The 23127-nt window shown below is 46.5% G+C and overlaps 2 protein-coding genes across 4 annotated transcripts; one reads left to right on the forward strand and one right to left on the reverse strand.

The window, feature by feature from the left end:
• Positions 1 to 2887: 2887 nt before the first annotated feature.
• Positions 2888 to 8738, forward strand: LOC125536738 (uncharacterized). Of its 3 annotated transcripts, none has more exons than XM_048699983.2 (4): positions 2888 to 6643; positions 6730 to 6895; positions 7235 to 7292; positions 8333 to 8738. In XM_048699983.2, the coding sequence occupies exons 1-4, from the start codon at positions 3402 to 3404 to the stop codon at positions 8380 to 8382; spliced, it is 3516 nt and encodes a 1171-aa protein (XP_048555940.2). In that variant the 5' UTR covers positions 2888 to 3401; the 3' UTR covers positions 8383 to 8738. The 3 variants fall into 3 exon arrangements, 2 of the variants coding, with proteins under 2 accessions (XP_048555940.2, XP_048555941.2); XM_048699984.2 differs by having other exon boundaries at positions 2889 to 6643; positions 8336 to 8738; XR_007295207.2 differs by having other exon boundaries at positions 2894 to 6643; positions 6765 to 6895; positions 8336 to 8738.
• A 7569-nt stretch (positions 8739 to 16307) lies between these two features.
• On the reverse strand, positions 16308 to 17827 carry LOC125534613 (putative isoaspartyl peptidase/L-asparaginase 2). Its single transcript, XM_048697789.2, has 2 exons — positions 17361 to 17827; positions 16308 to 17145 (listed from the first exon to the last, which is right to left on the reverse strand). Exons 1-2 carry the CDS (start codon positions 17754 to 17756, stop codon positions 16561 to 16563), a joined length of 981 nt encoding a protein of 326 aa, XP_048553746.2. The 5' UTR covers positions 17757 to 17827; the 3' UTR covers positions 16308 to 16560.
• Between the last annotated feature and the right edge of the window lie 5300 nt (positions 17828 to 23127).

The raw sequence follows: 23127 nt of genomic DNA on the forward strand, positions 1-23127 counted from the left end.
CATGGGCCGTGGGAAGGTTGCGGCCCAGCGGCAGATCGTTTGGGCCACGTAGGTACGTGTCAGACGACCGACTGACCAGTGGCGACACGTAGCATTGTTTGGCCGGTGGGTCCCACCTCGGCCATTTCCAGAAAAAGAAATCATCTTCTGTTTAAGGAAGCCCATTAATGCTTGCGGTACTATTAATTTGTTTGGCACAAGGTGCGGTGGCGTCGTCACACCCCAACTGTCCATTGTACTTTTTTTTTTGCGAATAACTGTCCATCGTACTACTTTCATGTTTGAGTTTGACCCATACTCCACAGCCTCGATCCTTCCCCAGATTAGATTGAGCGTCTATCTCGATGCGCTCTTCAGACACATTGGCACTGTTTGGGCCTCAACGAGCACAAGACACGCCAGAAAGAAGTCCATACCAGCGCCCAAGGCCATCTCTTTTCCTTATCGAGGCTCGGCAAACATTGTTATACTACTACCGTATCAACTAGCGCATCATAACAACAACCATCGTTAATGAAAAAAAAGTATGGTTCAAAAGGATCCAACAAACAGTCTAAATATTTGGCTTTATCTTTTTTACCGCAGTACTCAAAGTAATCGTAAAAGTGTGGCACAATTGATTCATAAATAACACACAAGTATATCTAGTACACTAATACCAGTTCAAATGTAAATAGGACTACATCTGCAATAACATGATGTTCAAAGGATTTTTTTGAATTTATCAATTACAAATTCAACAATGCTATTTAAAACTGACATAAGTCTTCCCACACATATTGCCCTTTAAATTTCATTCAACAATATATGTGTGCGAATGACCTGCATGTAGTATATTTCTGCAGCGTGTGCAGTCTATACAATGTGTAGAATAACATTGAGTGAATGAATAAATTAAACAACACGAAGATCAACGGAGCAAAACGTACGATCGCCATGGTACGCGATGGCCACAATGTGCTCCACTCGTGCAATCGCACCGCAAAACTTCATGACAGAGTTGCGGATGGTGTACCATCGATGCGATATCGACTTCACATTTGTGTTCCTGGATGATGTGTATGTTGTAGGGCGTGAAGTTCTTTTATACATGAAAGGAGCCATGCACACGTTGCCAAAAGATCAAGCCCCTTGAATTCCTGCCTACAAAGTCCGTAGATAAGGCTAACCAGGCATCACACAACAACTCATCCTCCTTCACTGAGCACTCACCATCGTGCTTACTCTTGAAAACAACAAAAAGTTCAACAAAAAAGCTTAATGGCATTTGACCAAACACCTAGGACGTGGTGTCCACGATGGACATCGTCGGCTAGGGGCGGATGGTACCTAGTTGCGGAGGGATCCAGGGTGGACGGTAACGTAGTCCAAGGAGGCCAGACGTGTTGGTGGGGGTTGTAGAGGTCCTATGATGCCTGGGCGACAGCCGGGAAGGTACAGCGACAACATTGGACGAGGAAGGTATAGATACAAAGCAAGGGGTAGTAGGGGCGGAGTTAAAAAAAGTGGACTGGCAGGGCGGTTTGAGTGGGCCGGGAGTGTCAGAGTCCTCCGTGCGGCGGCCTGGACTCTAGCAAAGCCCCTAGTTTTCCTTCGGTTTGCGGGAAAACGGACGTCTGGACCGCACCATGGACCGACGCGATACCGTGTTTGATGACAAAACACGTCCGGACAACACGGTCCAGACGAAAGGGCCGGAGTTGGAGATGCCATAAGTAAACAAGAAATCTATACAAATATCTCAGTAATTACTAAACAAAGGAGGTTGGAACAAATAAGATATGCACGCGTGAATACAAACCCCGTTTCCCCCGGAGGACCTCACAAGTAGTTGTGAATCTGATCAACACTGGTTTCGGCAGAATTTTGTGTCGTCTATATTGGCGACACCACCGGTGTCCGCACCTGGGTTTGTATCGGTTAGGTCAACATGATAAACGCACAACGTTAAACGATGCCAAAAGTATCAACGGGATTCACGCGTCGCGAGATGGCGCCTTTTGTACCTATCCCGTGCGTAAGAGGCATTACCAGAGAATCTATGAAACACCACTTTCGATATGCAGCGGGCAACTCATAGACCGCTTCTAAATTAGAGACGATAACACGTTGCCTCTTGGTCCCAAAAATCAGAAACGGACTAGCCGCCATGCATATGTTTGTTTCGAATTCGAAAGAAGACCCCCTAAGACCATCACTACTCATGGCAGAACGAGAGTCATACGAGCGTCCTAGGCAAATACGAAATGTGTACAAGCGATTTCTTCCTCGGAGGACCACATCGATCCCCGTGGGTGGAATGATAAGGAAAGAAATACTGGTTTTCGTAACACGGCATGATTTGTACACCTCGCATCAACAACATTGTCGGTATCTGCCTTCGGGTTCCTACCGGTGACGTGACCAACGCCACCAATATCCGATTATTTAGAGCGGCGTCGAAACCAAGGCCAGGTCATGCCAACATGATCAACACCCTAAAAAACGACACGAAAGTACCAACACAGTTCCGCATCACGACGAGGGTGCCTCCGACAGCAATCCCACAGATAAGAGGCGTTACCCAAGCATTTATCATGCGCCATAATTCCTACCGGCAACAGTCACGTCAAGACCAACTTATAAATAAAAAATGAAAACGGCGATACGTTACCAATTTATCCGAAATATCTGGATGGACGAACTAGAACCCTAACCGGGGGCGCCGGATCCTCGGCGCTAGACCCCTAACCAGGGGCACCGGATCCTCGGGGCCAAAGTTAGGCAGTTGAAAATGCGCTCCGGTAACGGTTTCGTGTTTTCCAAGCATCTTTTCCCCTTCATCAAACTATGTTTCTTAGATTAGTCATAGAAAATGATATCGAAAATATTTCGAGACGGCAAATATCCGGATCTATGATGAAGGGGAGAGGCTCAAACCTAACACGAGGCATCACTCCTCACATCGCCATTGTTAACTAGAAACACACCGATGATTAAACTAATTAACCCATGTAATGTAATTTTGACGGTGATTATCGGTCTATTATTACCAGTTTACCACGCAGTAAAAAAAAGGGCAACTGCCCACGGGCCGCAGTGAAAACCAGCGGGTGTGTGGGTGTGGTTGTGCGTGTGCTCAAATAGGCAGAGGCAACCCCCCACTCACAAAGCAAACCCTCGCTCTCAAATCTCCTCGCTCCGCCTCCGCCTCCGGCCGCGCCGCCGCGCCGGGAGACCCGCCCCGCCACGGCCCGCCGACGAAGAACGCAAGCAGACGACGCCGCAGATGCAGATCTCGCCGCTCTGACCGAGAAACGCGCCGACGGACTGACCGAAAACTCGCCGAACGCATTTCGCCACGAATCCGCCGCCCCCCGTCGGAGGAAAGGAGGAGGCTTTCCCGTCCCTCCTAGGACCCGATGCACCCGAGGTCGCGCATTCGCGGACGCGAGCCGCCGGCCCCGCCGCCGCCGTCATCGGGAGGACGATACCGCCGACGGTCCCCGCCCCTGCCGCCGCCCTCCCCGCGGCCGCAGCACCACCAGCGCCGGGCCCCGCCGCGGCGCAGCAGCCCCGAACGGCCGCCCCCGCGCCGCCTGCTGGCGTTGGACGAGAAGCCCCTCCCGCCGCCGGCGGCCGCGCTGGTCGTCGCCGCCGAACGGCGCTGGCGCAACGACGTGCTCCTCGAGGCCGGCCGCCTGGCCGCCCACTACCTGGTCGCGCAGGGCGTCCTCCCCGACCACGTTCTCCACGCCCGGGAAGACCCCAGCCCCAAGCACCACCACGTTCTCCACGCCAGGGACGACCCCAAGCAGCACCCCATCCCCAGCCCCCGCCCCGAGATCTCCGCCCCCGCCGGCTACACCAGGAAGAGGGATGACGACGGAGACGACCCCAGATGGCGGAGGAACGGAGGAGGAGGCGGCGGCGCCGACTGGGGCCGCGACAAGAGGGACGAGGACGACGGCGCCAGGCTAGCCCGGGCCAAGTCGGGCTGGGACCGGAGGACCCAGAGCTTTGACGGAAGACGCAGGTACAACGAGGGCGATGGCGGACGCGGTGCTGGCGGTGATGCCGACCGGGGCGTTCGCCGGAGCCACCCGTACGACGAGAAGAGGAGACCCGCCATGTCACGCTCCTACTCGCAGAACGACCGCCGGGCCTCCAGCGACGACCGCCGGCCGGCCCCCATCGATGACCGCCGGCCCTCTGTTGACCGCAGACTGGACCGCAAGCGGAGGAGCAGAAGCAGGAGTAGAAGCCGGAGCCGGAGCCGGAGCAGAACCAGGCCCAGGAGCTCTTACAGCGGTGGCCGGAGGGATCCAGACTGGCGACCACGCGGTGGTGATTTCGATCAGCCACGCAGTGGCGATCTGGATCAGAGCAAGGTGCCAGCAGAGCCTGCAACTGTTGCCAGCCGCGACGGTGATGTGGACGGCGATGATGTCGATAAACTGCCAATGGATCCAAAGATTCCTCGCTCGGAGGTGGTGATGGTGGAGGCGACTGACGGTGCCGGCCGTGAAGATGAAGCTTCGGTGGAACCAGAGCATGATGGTGCCAGACATGAAGATGAAGAGGCAGAGTATGAGTATGAGGAGGTTGTGGAATCAGATGATCATGGTGAAGATGATGATGGTGTCACCTATGAATATGAAGAGATGGAAACAGAGGACAATGGTCAGGACGATGAGGCTGCTGCTGTTGCTGGCTTGAATGATGCTGATGCTGATGCTGCTGAAATAAATGCCAGCCACCAACTGTCCATGGTGGATGTTCATCCATCACAGCCTGATGAGGAACCGGGGCACACGCAGCCCCAGCTCAGCGACGTCGAGGAGGACACGGAGGCGGGCGTTGCGCGTGTGGATGCATGCCTGATTGAACCAGTGGCTGACAACAGTGGTTGTTCTGAAGTTAGAGGTGAAACGGAGGCTCCGCAAAGTCAACCTGAAACTGGACTTCAAGTTAGAGGTGAAATGGAGGCTCTGCAGAGTGAACTTGGAACTGAACTTCAAGTTAGAAATGAAATGGAGGTTCTGCAGAGTGAACCTGAAACTAAAATTCAAGTTGCAGCTGAAATAGTGGCTCCGCAGAGTGAACTTGAAACTGAACTTCAAGGTACCGATGAAGTGGAGGCTCCGCAAAGTGAACGTGAAACTGAGCTTCAAGTTGCAGGTGAAATGGAGGTTCCTCAAAGTGAACCTGAAACTGAACTTCAAGTTGCAAGTGAAATGGAGGCTCCACAAAGTGAACCTGAAGCTGAACTTCAAGTTGCAAGTGAAATGGAGGCTCCACAAAGTGAATCTGAAGCTGAACTTCAAGTTGCCGATGAAATGGAGGCTCCACAAAGTGAACCTGAGGCTGAACTTCAAGTTGCCTATGAAATGGAGGCTCCACAAAGTGAACCTGAGGCTGAACTTCAAGTAGCAGGTGAAATGGAGGCTCTGCATAGTGAACTTGGAAGTGCACTTCAAGTGGTAGGTGAAATGGAGGCTCCGCAAAGTGAACTTGGAACTGAATTTCAAGTGGCAGGTGAAATGGAGGCTCTGCAAAGTGAACCTGAAACTGAACTTGTTGAGGAAACTCCACAAAGGGAAATTGAGCTTGGAACTGAACTTCAAGTGACAGGTGAAATGGAGGCTCTGCAAAGTGAACCTGAAACTGAACTTGTCGAGGAAACTCCACAAATGGAAATTGAGCTTGGAACTGAACTTCAAGTGGCAGGTGAAATAGAGGCTCCGCAAAGTGAACCTGAAACTGAACTTGTCGAGGAAACTCCACAAATGGAAATTGAGCTTGGAACTGAACTTCAAGTGGCAGGTGAAATGGAGGCTCCGCAAACTGAACATGAATCTGAACTTGTCGAGGAAACTCCACAAATTGAAATTGAAGCTGCTGATGGTGATCCTACTAGAGATGAAGAAGAGCTGCCGGCTTGGTATCAAATTTTTGACCTCAATGTCGACGGAACTCGTGAGAGCTGTGAAGTGACTGAGATTCCCGGTGATCCTCCTGAAGAACATGCTTCTGATTCTCTGCCTGATTTAGTTGGTCAGATGAGTCAGCAAGCATACTCTGATCCTCCAGATACTCAAGTTCAAGATAAACGTGCAGATGAAAACCAACAGTTCGAGGATGATCAGGTGCTTCTAAATCAGGGTATTGTCATGCATGATTTGGATAGGAACTACCAGAACAGCGAGCAGATGCTTATAAATCAGATAGCCGATGAGCATGGACAGGGTGATCAACAGCAGGAGGGCGAGCAAATGCTTTTAAACAATGAGGAAACAATGCTAAAGCAAGATGGGGAGGAGCAGGTGGAGAATGAGCAATTCCTACCTGATCGTGCTGCAGACGTTAATCACCAGATAAAGGAGGAACAAATGCTTCTAGATCATGTTACAGTTGTGCATGACTTGGATCATTGTGATCTGAACGGTGAACAGATGCTACTAACAGATGATTCAGTTAATAAATCTGCAGTTGATGGGGGCCAGTTGAAGGATGGGCAAATGGACCGGGCTGCAAAGAGACAAGCTACACTTCGCAGCCTGGACAATGGCCAAATGATGATTCCTATAATTAATTTGGATGACGACGACGATGATGATGATTATGCAGAGCAGCCTGGTACCAGAGAGTTCTTAGAACCCAAGTAAGCTTTCTTTCATCATTCTTTTTGTCGCAAATCTCAGGGGGGGAGAGGGCAATCTTTTACATTTGAACATGTCCACTATACAGAAGTGATGCCTTACACGTGGATAATTTTCTGCCAGAACGTATGTGTTCTCAAGACGAGCAAGCCGCAAGCTTTCCTGACCATCAGACTAACATCCCAGCATCTTCTTCATCAGTTCCACCACATTCCGGGAATAGGTGGACTGGGATGGGAGCTGTCAATGCACAGGTGAGATGGCTGTTTTGAAAGAATATATCTGTGCCCTCATTTTCGTTCATTATTCTTCGTGCAGCCAGTAAACTAGCTAGAGAGGGTAACTGTTACTGTACAACTTTCTTTAATACTAGGGGTTGCGCTTCTCACCAATGATTTGCCCATATAGTCACATGCTCAAGGGGTAATTACCAAATCAGTCTGTTCATGCTCTTATTGGCATTTCTCAGTACCGCACTTCGTCATTGTTCTTCTCTAACTATGATCCCCAGCATTGCATTTCTGTCCTGTATTCATACCTTTTTGTCGTTATCTCTTTAAGTAAGATATTTAAACGGTTTCTCATTTCACCAGGGAATTCCCAGTGATGATGGCGTCCTATATGGTGGTGCGTTTGACAAGATACCATTAGGTAAGCTCTCCCACTTCACTTCTGGAAATGCACAAATTTCCTTTCCCAGCTTTTATGTTTGTTCTTGCTGAAACTGGAGCGTTGCCAGCCTGGTTTGTCTCAAATTTTTACCATATATATATGTGAATGAAGCTTGTGTAGATTAGTTAACTTGGGTGCACATTCCTGGCTGCTCGATTAATATGTATGCTGATATTCCGTTGAACTTTTGGACCAAGCCACATATGCATGATAGCTGCCTGTACTGCCTGTACTGCTGGAGGCATTATTTAATTTTCTTTTCTGAAATGGTTCCAAGAGTCATTTGCATGCCCACATGGATTACAGCAACATCATGTCATTTAGTGATATAAGCGCAGGTCATTTCTTTAGGTGGACCGACTATTTTCCATTATTTTCTGTTTATATGAAAACCATGTTTTATTTGCATAGGAATATGAATACCATGTTATTCTTTTACAGAGTACGTTTTCAGTTCCGTACAAAGATATTTGCTCTTTTTCTGCTTAGTCTGTATGTGTTATAATATGGCTGCGCCATATCCCCCATTCGATGATCTATATATTTTTCCATACCTGGTGACTAGTTTGCCAATTTGTCTTGGCTTTCGTCCTGGGTTCCTGTACGTGTGCCTGTGCTAACTTACTGAAACAACTCTACAGTTATGTTTGTTCATGTATCCTGCATGCTATGTTTAACTGAACCTACCCTGGGATGCGGTATCTAGTTTCTACAAATCTTGTTTCTGCCAGGGTGCTGCAACTATGTTATCTCCTATTTTCAGGCCGTGTTTACCGCTTACTGAAACAACTTTTCTTGGTAGTCTTTTCCATGCTCGGTGACTAGTTTGTCAACCATGAATCTTCCTGTGTGCCTGTGCCAAAACATATGCTTGTTCATTTCTTGTCCATGCTTTATTCAACAGAACTGAACCTTGGGCTGCGGGGAGTGAATTCTACAGATCTGCTTCGCTGCTAGTTATTTTCAGGCCATGTCTTCCGCCTTAATAATGTTTTCTTTTCTTTCCCTTTTTTGGCCAGAAGTGATCAACGTGTGGGACCTGCCGTCATCCGAGCTGGGGAAGTCCTGATGAGCTAGCCAGCCATGGTGTGTTGTAACTTGTGCTCCAGCTTACTGTCTGTCTGTCTGTCTGTTGTTAGTTATCCTGGACCGTCGAAGGCCGGGCGCTGGAGCCGGTCGACCGGTCGCTGTTGGTCTGTACTATGTGGTCTTATGCTAGGTAGGCTAGTCTGGTTGTTAGATCCCTAGTTGAGTTGAAAGAATTCACATTTCCTTGCTGGTCCAGGAAGAAGTGGCTGGTGGTGCCTCCTCTGGTACAGGGTAAGCAAACACTGCCCTGTAGCTTGTTGACAGCCAGCCGCTCCTCCTACAGTTTTGACTGCAAAATGATACCGAGTCCTGTTGGTCTAACCAACCGTTATGTTCCGTGTTGCTCTCCTCCTGATTCACCTTGCGAAGTGCTGCAAAAAGGGCACCGGAGGCTCGTCTGCCAGCAGCTCTGCTCCTACAGTTTTGGCTGCAAAATGTAGGGAGTCTTGTTCATCTAACCATTCCATTGTGTGTTATGACCCTCCTGATGCACCTTGTGAAAGAAGGCTCTGCGAATAGGGCCATCTGTGTGAGAGGTTCATGAGCTCCTCCTGATTCAGCTTGTGAAGTGCCAAAACAGAAGCGTGCTGGAGACCCGGCCTGCTTGCGGCCGACGAGTCGTCGAGCCGAGATAGATGGCCAAACAGAAGAGAAGAAATGTGGCAATGAATGAATGAATATGAATGAGTGGTAATTTGGTTGGTGTGTTCCAGCACCAGCCTAACAAGACAACATTTGTCGGGCTTTTTCCTTGCTTGGTGTATCCCTGATTTGAGAGGAACAGCACTCTGCTGCTGCAATGCCATTTTGATGGAAGATGTTTTTTTTTTCTGAAGTGATGCAAGGCAAGATGTTGGTGGTGGCAGGGTAAGAAGGTCTGCTGTATGTATAGGTATAGCAACCAACTAACTACCTGAATTATTACTGAATCGTGTTGGACCAAAACCAAACCAAATCATAGTCCCTCCGTTCCAAATTACTTGTCGCAGGTATGGATGTATGTAGATGTATTTTAGTTTTAGATGCATCCATTTCCGCGAAGAGTAATTTGGAACGGAGGGAGTAGGGACGACTCTCTGTCTCTGGTCTGAGCGTCGGCCTGCCTGTGCCTGGCTGTGTGTATGGTATGGATGAAACTGCCAACACATCTACAGGGAGGGAGCTGTAGCTGGTGTTTTTTGGCTCTTGGGAATTCACAGGGCAGGGATTCAATCTGGTGTTAATGAGACTACGGTGTTAGCGATGTGCCGAGACGCGTATTCTGCTCTATTAGTATGCGTGTACGCATATCCTTTTTTAGGGGTACATATGTATGTAAGTACTCCCTCCGTCCCATAATGTAAGATGTTTTTCGATCTAGTAGAGTTAAAAAACGTCTTACAGTATAGGATGAAGCGAGTATGTACTATGTATGTATGCATGCATATCTATCCCGCAACAATGACATGTCAACCACTGAGGCACTGGCTAGGCTATACAGCACAGAGCACCAGAAGAGAGGGTGCGCTCATGTCCATTGATTGGCCCATGGTATAATTCACAAGGCAAAAAAGAAAAGAAATGGAAGCACACCCGACAAGGCATGAGCCAGATGAGGCTCCTGCCGTGGCGGTGGCATGTGCGGTATGCGCATTCAGCAACATAAAAAACAATGGTAAATCAATGATGAAGCCCACTCACCACCACCACCGTGTGTGATGGTACCGGCGCATGACATATGCGCTTGGCTATATATTTTTTTCATTTGCAACTGTTTTTTGCCACTTGGCTATTCATTTTTTTCATTTGCAAATGTTTTTTGCCATCCTGTCGCTCAAGGAAGACCGGCGGCGCGGGCTCGGGTGTGGAGACAGCGGAGCTTGACGGACGGCCACGGCGTTGAGCTCAAGGAAGACGGCGACGCGGGGCTCGGCCGCTGGTCGCAACCTCGAGCTCGAGGAAGACGGCGATGGCGGTCGTTGCTCATCTTTCTTCAAACCGGGATCCCCCACCTCTCCGTTACTTGCATAACAGAAATACAAGTCTTTCACAGGAGGAGACCGAAAAACATGCCTTTATTTAGCTAGGTAGTGGTTTGCAGCTGTGGTTTCAGAAACTGCAACTATGTTATCTCCTATTTTCGGGCCATGTTTACCGATAACTGAAACATCCTTTTCTTGTATGTTTTTTCCATGCTCGGTGACTAGTTTGTGAATTAGTATGAGTCTTGGCTTTCTTCCTTCATGTGTACTTGTGCCAACACATATGCCTGTTCATTTCTTCCCCGCCCTTTATCGAACTGAACCCACCTTGTGCATAACTACGGGGAGTGAACCCTACAGTCTCACAATGCTGCTGCTAGTTATTTTCAGGCCATGTTAATTTGCCTATCACTTACTCAAACAACTGTTTTTTTTTGTGTTTCTTTCTTGTGGCCTGAAATGATCAACGCATGGGACCTGCCGTCATCCAAGCTTGGGAAATCCTTGTGAGCCAGCCATACTTTCACTCCAGCTTACTATCTGACTGTCTGTTGTTACTTAGCGTTGACCGTGTGGGAGGCCGGTCGATGTTGATTTGTATCATGCCTTATGGTATAGGGAGCTATGTATGTTGTTAGATTTATTCTTAGAAAGAGTCGCATTTGGTTGCTGGCCAGGAGAAGTGGCTGCTGCATGCCTCGGTGCAACAGGGTAAGCAAGCACTACCTACCCTGTAGATTCTAGACAGTCAGCTGCTCCTCCTAGAGTTTTGACTGACTGCAAAAGAAAAGGATACCAAGTGTTGTTGGTCTAACCAACCGTTATGTTCCAAGTGTTGTTGCGCTCCTCCTCATCAACCTTGTGTTGGTGCTGCAGATAGGGTCGTTTGTGTGAGAGGCTCATCATCTCCTCCTGATTTACCTTGTGAGTGAAGGTGCTGGTCATTTGTGTGAGAGGCTCATCATCTCCTCCTGATTTACCTTGTGAGTGAAGGTGCCGATGAGCCGTCGTCGAGCAGCGGAGGAAGATAACTGCAGATGGCAGAGGAACAAGAAAGGTGGCAATGAATCAATGAATGATAATTGCTTGGTGTATTGCTAACGAGATGAGATTGGATAGCACGCATCACATGGCCGGCCCATCACCGTCCTCCTTGTCCAACAAACATTTGTCGGGCTTTTTCCTTGCTCCCTGTCTGCCTCCCGACCGGTTCGGTGCTGGGTCAGTGCTGCTAAGCTAACTGGAGATGTGTATGGCGGAACAGCATGCCATACTCTGCTCTGCTGCTGCAATAACATGTGGTGGAAGCTCTGCACTGCAGTATAACTAGCTGACCATCTGTATTAGTGTTAGTGAACAGAAGTGTGATCCTGTCTATAAGCGCGGGCATACTACATTATGGAACAAAGGGAGTGCTGTATATGGGTCTGTTGCCTGCCTGGCCATGTACTTGTATCATCATACTGCCAATAATATACAAGGCGACGCAGGGGTGGAGACTGGGAGTTCAGCGGCTGGAGGGCTGAGACCAGCGAAGAAGACATACCTTCCTCTCTTTTGTAATCTTGAACTTGTGGGAGAATAACTCTCTGGCAAAATGATGTATGCGATGCATCTCTTTTGTATTCCCAATTCCCATGCGGCGGGGTAGCCCTTAGCTTTAGTGCAGTTTCAATGCGACTGTGATGAAACCTGATGAACCTCGTTTGTGTGTGCTCGCTTTTGGTTTCATTAATGAAATCAGAGGGAAACCTCTTTCATTCAAAATAAATAAATAAATGCTTGCTTTCACTGGGAAGGGAATCTCTCTGCTGCTAATCAATCAACGAGAGTCTCTAATTTGCGACCTCATCATTGTGCATATATCTGTTGTTGGTCTGTTGTGGAGCGGCGATTCTAACGGCTCTTGTTATGTACTGTATGTTTGATTGACCCTACTGTTTGTTGTGCATGGACTGACACGGTGAGAAGTACTACTTATTTCCTGGAGCAATGGCTGCTGGCTGATGGTTTGGTCTTATGCCGGTGTCCGGATGCAGTCCCTGCATCATCCAGCCTTTTCTGCATGGGCTCAGATTGGCTGACTTACGTCAGGTGACTTATGGTCACTAGCATGTGGGCCGTCAGGTTTGCGGCTCCACATGTCAACTAATATAAGAGCATTTAGATTACTATTTTAGTTATCTAAACACTTTTATATTAGTTTACAGAGGGAGTACATTTAGGGGCTGTTTGGTTTGTGACTAACTTAGCCAAAGATTGCCACAACTAAGGTTAGGCAAGTTTGACCAACTTAGGTGAGTGTTTGGTTCATGCCACACCTTAGACAAGCCATACTTGGACCCCACATGGCATACACACAAAAAATGTGGCAAGATTCCCTTAGACTTGCCAACTTGTGGCTCTCATTTTGATGAACTAACCTTAGGCAAGCTTGGTAAAAATGTGTGGCAAGGTGTGGCAATACTAGTTCTAGAACCAAACAGCCCCTTAAAATCACGGTCACACGAGGGCTGCTGCTGGAATCAGAGCTGCATGATTCAATATGCATGATCTGCATGTATAGATCGATTGCAACGCATCCCACTCTTGCACACGCCTGACCGCCCAAGATTAACAAGAAATCCTTGCCGGGTGCCGCTGAGTTCCTTCTCCACTTGTTTCGAGCAGGGAGGGGTTGCGCAAGGCCAGACGCCTGGATCGTTGGTGACAGCTTGTACTTATTGTTCTCGGCAGATATAAACACACCAATATTCTAATCTAGTATTGTCCGTTGGATCACAAATGTAAACGGTCCGAGAAATGAAGACCACGGCGTCGAGAAGGCAATGGAGGTAATTTTTTTTGGGTCATCTACAAATGTTTTGCAAACGTGTCCGAGAAAGTGACGCAGGGCTCGAGAGTGTCCAGCTCAAAGAAGACGGGGCTCGGGCCTCGGGAGGGGAGACAACGGAGCTTCACCGGCAGCCGAGACCTCGAGCTCAACTGCTCAACGAAGACCACGGCGTCGAGAAGGCAATGGAGGTGGAGCTCCACCGGCGGCAGCGACAGCGAGGTCAAGGAAGAGGAGGATGGAATAAGTCACATTTGCTTGCTGATCCAGGTAGAAGTGGCTTTACACTCTACAGGGCAAGCAAACTCTACTCTGTAGCTTACAGTCAGCTCCTGCTCCTACAATTTTTACTGAACACAAGTCTGAATTAGTGTTACTGACAGTCAGCAAACACCCTGTAGTTTGACAGATGCTAACGAGCTCCGCCTGATTCAGCTTGTCAAGGTGATGTTACTGAACAGAAGTGTGATGTGCTGTCGAGGCTGTTTGGTTTCCAGCCACACTTTGCCACATTTTGTCACACCTAAACTTAGGCAAGTTTGATCAAGTTAGATAAGTGTTTGGTTCTAACCACACCTAAGGCAATGATTTATTTATGAGCAGTGAACCTCACATGTAATAGACACAAAAAGTATGATAAGAATCTCTTACAAAAGCCAAAGTGTTGCTAACAATTTGAGCAACTCAACTAAGGCAAGTGTGACAAATATGATAAAAATTATGTGGCAATATATGGCAAAGATAGTCACAATCCAAACAGTCATATATACTTCCTCCGTTCCAACTTACTCGTAAAACCACGACGAGTAATTTGAAACGAAGGGAGTATATTAATTTAAAGAGTAAAATGCATCATAAGTCCTAAAACTATCGGAGGTGTGTCAGTTTAGTCCTATAACTTTGAAACTACACTTTTGGGTCCTAAAACTATCAGAGGTGTGTCAGTTTAGTCCTATAACTTCGAAACTGCACTTTTGGGTCATAAAACTATCAAAGGTGTGTCAGTTTAGTCCTATAACTTTGAAACAGTAGTTGTGGGTCCCAAAACTATGTAAGTTTCTTCCTCTTAGGTCCTAAGCTTGCATGGTTAGCATTGACCCACCAACGAGTCACTTGGAAATGCTTGGATTGTAGCCACGTTGACCTAACCCAATGGGCCCACCAGGTAAATATGCGCAAAAAAAAACTAGAGCGTTGTCTCGCCTCATTCTCACGCGCTCGTCTTCTCCCATGCACAGAATGCTCAGAGGCGACGGTACAGAGGCCATCAGTGGAATGATGGTTTGAGCTCCAGCGAGGAGAGTAGACCGGTCATCTCAGCCTCCCCCAACAGCAGCAGAACGACATGTCGCACAACGTCCAATTGCTACCCACCTATGGCTACTGATAGGGTTGTGTCACTCTCGACGACCTCTGCGCCAGCTTTGCAGTTTCCGCGCACTCCTTTGTGTCGCCCGACAGCTCACCACCTATGACCATGCTCGTGCCCAAACAACAGCCTGCACGGCCAACTCTACGGCAAGGGTGTCGGGGCAACGACGATATCATCAAACAAAGAGAGAGAGAGCGAGAGGTGGGATGGCGTACTCCATCCCAATTGGATCGGGATCTCCCCGGCGGCCTCGATACCACTTATTTGAGTACTAGATCTTGAGAGAGAAACTATTACAACTACCACATCTATAATAGCTCCGATACCACTTATATGCGGTTAGCCAATTTTTATCCTAAATTATGATAAACTTTGTCATAGCTTTAGTTCTGATTCTAACATATTTGATACATCGAGAGATCAGCCTCCCAATCTACTCATTTGTTTTGATGATTTATAAGAATATATGAACTTAAGCTCTTGATACTAATTTCCTTTAAATAAAATACACATTTTATATTTTATAGCTTCTCTTGACTTATTTGAACTCCTTTTTTTCCTCACTTCCAGCTTAATTAGTATGCACCATAGAGCTCATATGGTATGTCGCTGCTACTTATTGTATAAATATAATTTTCGTCAATTATTCATATATTTATGTCAATCGATAATAATCGGGGGATTTTATGATGCAATGGTCAGTTTGTGCTTCTATAGATTAGTATCTCTTAAACTAATTTTGGCTCTGTGGTGTAACTGTTTGGCCTTCTGGAACTTCTTTATGATGTTGGAATTGGTTCTGTGAAATTTATCTGAAATTATTAACAACACTAGGTCTAAAGAACGCAAAACTCAATTATGCAAAGAGGAGAGGGGATATATATGTTCACACCGGACAACTTCCTAATTTCAGTCCCTTAATCCCCAAGAAACATATTCCTACTTAACATTATTGTGTTTATATCTCAGTCCTTTTTTTCCCTCCGAAATACCATGTTTGTAATTTTTATTAGAAATGCTTGTAGTTGTAGAACATTGCACTTATTGCAATTCTAATGCATGACATTCATCCATTATTTGCATAGTATAAGGAATGTAGTTTTGGTTATACAATGGATCAAAGCTTCATATTGTTGGCCGTACAAATCTCATGTGACTTGCATAACATATTGCACAATTCAACTACCAATAATGTGGGAATTACCCAAATTAGATAATAACGGATTCTATCTTTTGACATACTTGCTAATGGGACAATCTTGTCTTATAAAGAATATCATAGTAAAATCACCTCTACAAAATTATGTTTACTATTTGTTCTGCATAGTTTTAAACCTACAAATAGCACGACTGTATATGTTTGTCTTAGGTTGATGGTATTTGGATATTCGCAAGCATATTATAGAGTAATACATATGTGGTCAATGTAAATTCTGTACAAACCTATAAAGATGATGCCTGCGAATATCAAACAATAAAGTTTCCAAAAGTTGTAATACTTAAAAATTGTATCAACAATTATTTTCAATTTTACTTCAAAAAATAATAAACAATTTTTTTCAAATTGAACTTCGTAAAATCCTAGCCCGCGCATCGAGCGGGCCACTTTGCTAGTTAGTATTAATGAAAAATCAGAGTTACAATAGGGTTTTTACCCTACTGTGTTTGCTAATAAAAACCATATATTTTAGGGGTAAAAAAGGTAAGTAACTCTTTAATAAAAGGTGAAGCCGGGGGAAACTCCTTTTTGGTCAAAATTGAAACGAACACTGAAGAGAGCTGTAATTTCAGACGCCATAGAAACTTTTCACATTATTATTTTCCAATCTCCAATCTAGAACTACTACTGCAATAACCCGGGATCCCAGACTGGAACCACATGGCAATCGCAGGATGACACACACGTACGCACGGACACTTATCTCCAGAGTTGCACTAAAAAAGAATCTGCAGAGTTCAGACCGGCCACCGCGACTCCACGCGCTTGCTTGCTCACTCCCAGATGCCGACCTCCATGAATCCGTCCTCGGTGGCGCAGCCCCGGAACATGCCGGTGCAGTTGAAACCGTAGGCTACCTCGCCGGTGCCGGAGACTGCGATGAGGCCCGCAAAGCCCTCGCCGAGCCGCTCCTTGACGCAGAAGTCCACGGCCTCCTGGAGAGGCAGGCCCTTGTACTCCATGACGGCCGCCACGTCCCGCGCCAGCGTGGAGCGGATGATGGCCTCGCCCTCGCCCGTGCACGACACGGCGCAGTGCCCGCACGCGTAGGTGCCAGCGCCGATGAGCGGCGAGTCGCCGATGCGGCCCGTCATCTTGTTCATGAGCCCACCCGTGGACGTGGCCGCCGCCGTGTGGCCGCTCGAGTCCACCACCGCGCACCCCACCGTCTCTGGCGCGTAGATGCTGATGGGCAGCCCGTTCATCACCATGCCGCCGTTATTGTGGTTCTCCGACGCTGCGGCCTCGGCGAGCGGGATGCGGTAGTCGAAGAGGATGCTGTTGGACTCCTTGGCGAGCTTGAGCATGCCCACGTTCTCCTCCGTGATGAAGTAGCTATTCTCGACGGTCTCCATGCCCTGCAAGCACATCAAGTTTGAAGCCAAGTCAGATCAACACATACACATTCCAGTAGTAAAATTGTCCTTGATCTCAGTTAACTCTTGATGCAAATAAAGATCAACACATTCCACGGGAAACATAATCAAGTTTATAGTTTCCTTATTGAGTGGGGGTGCATTCATTCTAGGTAGGAAACATAACCAACGGAGCTTCTCTAATCTCAATTCATTACCTGCTCGCGGGCGAAATCCTCGGCGCCGTCGAAGGCGAGGTAGGAGTGGGGGGACTTGTCCATGACGCGGCGGGCGAGGGAGACGGGGTTGCGGACGGTGGAGACGCCCGACACGGCGCCGCAGCGGCGGCCGCGGCCGTCCATGATACTGGCCTCCATCTCGACGGTTCCGGCGCGGGTGAGCGCAGAGCCGCGGCCGGAGTTGAAGCAGGGGTCCGTCTCGAGCTCGCGCACCACGGCCTCCACGACGTCCAGCGCGGCGGCGCCGGACCGGAGCATGTCCACGCCCACCTGCAGGCACCGCGCCAGCACCCGCTCCGCCTCCTCCTGCCTGTGGACCGGCAGGTTCGGGTCCACGCCCGCGCCGCCGTGGATGGCAATGGCCCAGCGCGCCATGCGTGTGCTGTCGGTGGTGGTGTGTTGTGCACTACGTTCTCTTCTTTCTTGTTGCTCTGTTGGTTCGTGTGTGTTGGAGAAGAAGGCATGGATATATGGCGTGGTATTTATAGGGAATCAGCCACGAGAGACGATGGCGATGGAGCTCTCGATCGTTCATATGGCATCAAATTACCACGTAATCTCGTGGGGGTGCGTGAGATTCTACTGCCGAAACCGCTGTCACTTCCCTTTCTAACAATTTTTATTACTACTAGGATATATAGATGAACTTTCCCATTGACGATCCCGTAAACTGGATCCATATATAAAATCGTGATGGAGATCAGACCAGATCACCCGGCCGTGAAGGAATGGCCGAATTTGGTGAGATCGATCGCGAGGCCTCAAATTAATACGGAGTAGATCAGATGCACTTTTGGCCTTGGTTTAGGAAAAAGAAAATCAATCTCGGTTGCCATTCCATTCCATTCAAAAGATGTTCCAGCTGTTGCCATTTCTCAATTATCTGGTCTTTATTTTAGCGAAGGGATTATCTGGTCTACCCACACCTGTTTTTAGGGTTACCCACGCCATATTGTCTTGACGAGCCAAGGAAGATTAGGGATTCCATGTGTACTATTATTATTTTTATGTTTCCCTCAATTTTCTTCTTACTATTTTTATGTGCTGAAATATCGTTGCCATTATCAGCTACGGTGCATCACGTACTACTCGGCCCGGAGCACCGAGTTCTTACAAAAACGGAGTACCGATCTGTTGAGAATATTAGCAATTTTTTGATTGAATTAATCTAGAGAATCATCATGAGCATGGCATTGACAAAATTAATCCAGAGAATAATCTGCGAAACATCCTCACGTGGCATAATCTCCGTTACTTCCTATTCGCCATGTAGTTGTTTCAGCTCTAAAAAAGCCTACTTGTTAAGCATTAGCATTTGTAACTGAAGATCCTTGATTTCAGCGAGTTTTCTCTCCCTTTGCATCCTACATTATATACAATAAATAAGACACCTACATATATAGATAAAAAAGATTCAAAGATTGCGGGAAACAATATACCGAGACTCAAAAAACCCTGATGTTCTTTATATCAACCTCTTGCACATCCCTGTGATAGCAATCTTTATATCAAGCTCACTTGCTCCATCGTCATAGCAACCTTTATATCAAGCTCTTGCACATCCCTGTCAAACTTGCTTCAAGTTGGGAATATTTATGTGCTTCTTCATTCTGAATATCAGCATTGGTTTTATCATCGATTCTTGCAACCCGACCAAGCATTCTAGTGCCTTTCGTCACGTCATTGTCTGAAAGTGATTTTCAAAGCCCATTGCATTTCTTAAAACAACTCCACCCTTTTGGGTACTCAACAATGGCACACCTGGTATGGCTGTCGTGTTTGTCCCACAAAGGAATAATCTATATATCTTGACTGCGCAAAATAGCAAGAATTGATCTTTGAAATTGTTCCTTGTTCTCCCAAGTGGCCCTGTTCTTCTACTCGATAGACAGGTTAATACGAGCACCCATCCATGCATGGCCAGACGAACATGAGGAGGTTGACCATGCATGCATGCTCCATATATCTAGATGTATTTTACTTCTAGATACATTCATTTTTGCGACGAGTAATTTGGAACGGAGGAAGTAGTAGTGTCAAGTGTCAAAATATATACTAGATGTACGAATAACACAACACTTTGAGTATTCAAAATTGAATTAGCCAACATTACCGAGTATGACCTGAGGATAATTAAAAGTAAGTATCTCGCATGAAAATAGAGAGGAGGATCAAGGAGGGGAATTTTTGGTCTATGGGTGTATCTACACCCTATATGCAAAACAAAAAAAATAGTAATTTAACAAAAAGTCAAAAAATTCTAAAAATATTTTTGAAATAAACTTGATCTTCCATTGTACTTGTGAGAAAAATTCCAAAAAAGAAAATCTGCCTTTGACTTCTTTTTAAAAAAGATAAATTTTGGGCCAAAATAGTGTGAACAGTGACCTATAATAGCAAATAAATTTTGCTTTTTTGCTCTGAAGTCAACGTTGGTTTTTTGTTCATGAAAATTTATATACTAGTGCAAAAGTAAGTCAAGTTTATTCTAAAAATACTTCTAAACTATTTTAACTTTTTGTTTAATTATTAAAAAAATCCTCATATAGGGTATATCTACAACCAGAAACCAAAGCGTATTCCCAGGAGGATCAACAAAAAAGCAACACAAGGCAATACCCTTGGCCGAATTACGAGAATGTAGCGTGTTGGACTTGGATGTTTAGCTTGGGTACAAAAAGTAGGCGGCAGTGGCAGCAACGGTGAAATTGATTAGCACATCCCAAGGGTGAGTACTTGGTGATTAATAATTAATTAATTAATTAGTGGCTGTGAATAACGATGATGCATCAGTAAACATCGGAGTAGGTAGCGTTTTCCTTCATGCTTTCAAAGAAAGAAAGAAGAAAGAAAGAAATAAAACAACATCTAATTCTGCTTGCTCCACGCACGTCCTTGACTTGTCTTGATCATCAGAAAAGAGAAAACCAAAACATCCACTCCACTAGACGGCTAAGCGGGCAACGCCAACAGGCTGCTGGACAAGGCGGCGGCCATCTCCGGCTGCCTCACGTGCTGCTCTTGCCGGGACCTCCGAGAAAACCTGCTTGTTTACCAGGAGTAACAAGTTAGCACTTGTCACTTGCAAGGAGGTGTAGACAGTGAGGAGGCCCGTGGCGTTGAGTCCGGCCGCGACCAGCTTGGGCTCGGCGGCGACGCGGCAGAGGCAGCCCCCGAGCAGGGCCGTATCTGAGAATTTGAGGGCCCAGTGCAAAATCAAAGTTCAGGCCTGGTCACTAAGAAAAAATCGTTAGGGAGAGAAGTTTTTTTTTAATTTACCATATGCGCAACACAATTTTTCCAAGAGCTATGTGGTGCAAAAAATTGTGGAAAATTATGAATTAATATCTACCAATCTGTATTTTAGTTGCAACGACCAATCTTTCTGGAACTTTTTTCCACAAAATCTTCAAGATCATCTCCATTAGAGAATTTCAAGCACAATTCTGAAGTGCTACATTTTAAAAAATAATTCCCCTCCTTTTCATTTTCTTAAAATGAAAGCACCAAAAATGACTGTGGTCCTTTGGTAGTTGAAGTGATATTGTAACAATTTAGAAAAAAAATCACATCAACAAGTAGTCCCATCAATACTGCCATTGAGAAGACCAAAGGCAAAGAGTGAAAAAGGCATGCGTCTCTCAGAAGTAATCAAAGGAGAGAAAACCAAAATACTCTCCGTAGCTAGTGCTTTATGTTCCGGAGTGAATTGGCTAATTTCTTCATGTACAGATGGCTCTAGTAAAAACTAATTTGGGGCCCCATTTTCTTTGGGGGGGGGGCTGTGCAGTTGCACATCCTGCACATGTGCCCCATATGGGCCTGCCCCCGAGGTCGACGGTGGCCACCAGCGGTTCGCAGCACTGCACGGAGGGGATGCCCGTTGCACAGAGCCGGGCGGCCTTGGTGGCCAGCAGGGTCGGCTCACACGGCTGCGGCCCGAAGGTGTAGTGGCGGCGGCCGCCGCCGCCGCGGCCGGGAGCAGCAAGGCCAAGAGGAGGAGGCGGAAGGGCCCCTTCATGGCTGGCTGGGATCTCCCTCTCTCAGTTCTTCCAACAGCTAGGGTTTCTCTCTGCACGCGGCGGGACGGTGTGCAGGGGCGGAGCCAGGAAATTTGGCCATTGGGTTCACTCAATGAGTCGCCTTGGGGATTTGATATGCATTAACTAAGTACCAAGACTAAATTTACATACAAGATTGTGTATTCTGTTCGGTGATTGCTTTATATCTAAAGCGGGGTGAAAGCCTCTTTCGAGAGACTAAATTTAAATTATCTTACAACACTAGTATAGAACCCAAAAACAACATAACAAATAGAAATATAATATCACTTATCACCAGATATCCAATTGTGAGCCCAGGCTCAGATGATCCTGGAAACTCCCCCGTTTACTCACATGTGGATCAGCGTTGTGCAATGTATTCCAGTTTGTATTCAAGCTGTATCGTTTCCGTTCAGCGTGGGTATGCTGGCGCATTTATTTCGACCGCAGAAACCGCAAACGTTAACTTCTACGTGGAACAGTGACCATGAGATAAGCATAAAGATCAACCCACTTCAAATATGGAACATGGATTCTTACATATTATCAATAGACTTGTAGGAAAATAACTTTGCAGCTCCAGGCATAGCTTATCGTCTTCTTCAAAACGTTAAAAAATGTTGTCATGATAGTTTGACATTTTTAGAATAAGTACCATCAATCAAAAGAAACTTGTGAAGCCAATCACATTTTAGAGTTCCCCCTTTCATTTTTATATCATCTTCTAAAAGATCAAACCCCTCATTTGTCATTATTACTACTGGTTTAAGACATATCTTTCTCCACATAGACAATTAGACCATCGCTCATAATTTTCTTGCGCAATTTCTACTTGATAACATTCATAGCTGTAAAGCATCTCCCAATCGATGTTGTGGCAACTAGATTTAAAAGTTGATAGGCCAAAGAAAAAGTAACATGCTTATTTATCTGCACCATTAGTTTATCAAGATCAGCAACTGCAGTCAAATTGGCCAACCACCATATTCATCAAACGGCTCTGGATTAAATCTCTGTTGTGGATAATCAAAATTGTGAGTTGCTACACACAAGTTCTATGCTTAATTCCATCTTTGCTAATTAGGATTTACTGCGTATTCTGAAAGCATCTTCCAATCAGTCGGATCGTAAGGCCAAATTACATTTTCTCTGAATAGAAGGCTTTAGGAGATTACTTACAGGGACTTTGGATGCTTGCCTACCTCTGACAGATGACCTTGACGTGGTTGCATAATTAACCAGATTTGGGGATCGATTTCTCTTTGAAAATTAATTTCCTGTACCCAATAAAAATTCATGGAAAAAACAATTGGAAAACTAGGGCAAAAAGCCATTACAGTTCTAGGTTATTAGGATAAATAAAACATGCACAAGGGGAAAGAGATATGGCGATCTAGCCTTGCTATTTCTAATTGAGACTGCAAGTGCCGGATTGCCGCTGTCGATCTTCAATTTGCTCCTTGCCGCTGGGTCCGCCGACGGAGCAATAGGAACGGGGGAGATGAGACGAGAGAGCAGAGTTGGGAAGCGAACAGGAAGGGCGTGCGTATACATCTAAGGCTTTTTTAACGATACAAGTCACCAACAGGCCTGGGCAGTTGGTACTGAGGCAATTAGCGTGTGGGCTTTTGGGCCTTTAGATCACGGTGCAGTGTTATTGATGGGGTCAGCTTTGATTTTTCACTGGGTTCACGCCACTAAGG

The sequence above is a fragment of the Triticum urartu genome, chromosome 2A (genome assembly GCF_056163025.1).
Source record: "Triticum urartu cultivar PI428250 chromosome 2A, HENAU_Tu73, whole genome shotgun sequence".
Taxonomy (NCBI): domain Eukaryota; kingdom Viridiplantae; phylum Streptophyta; class Magnoliopsida; order Poales; family Poaceae; genus Triticum; species Triticum urartu.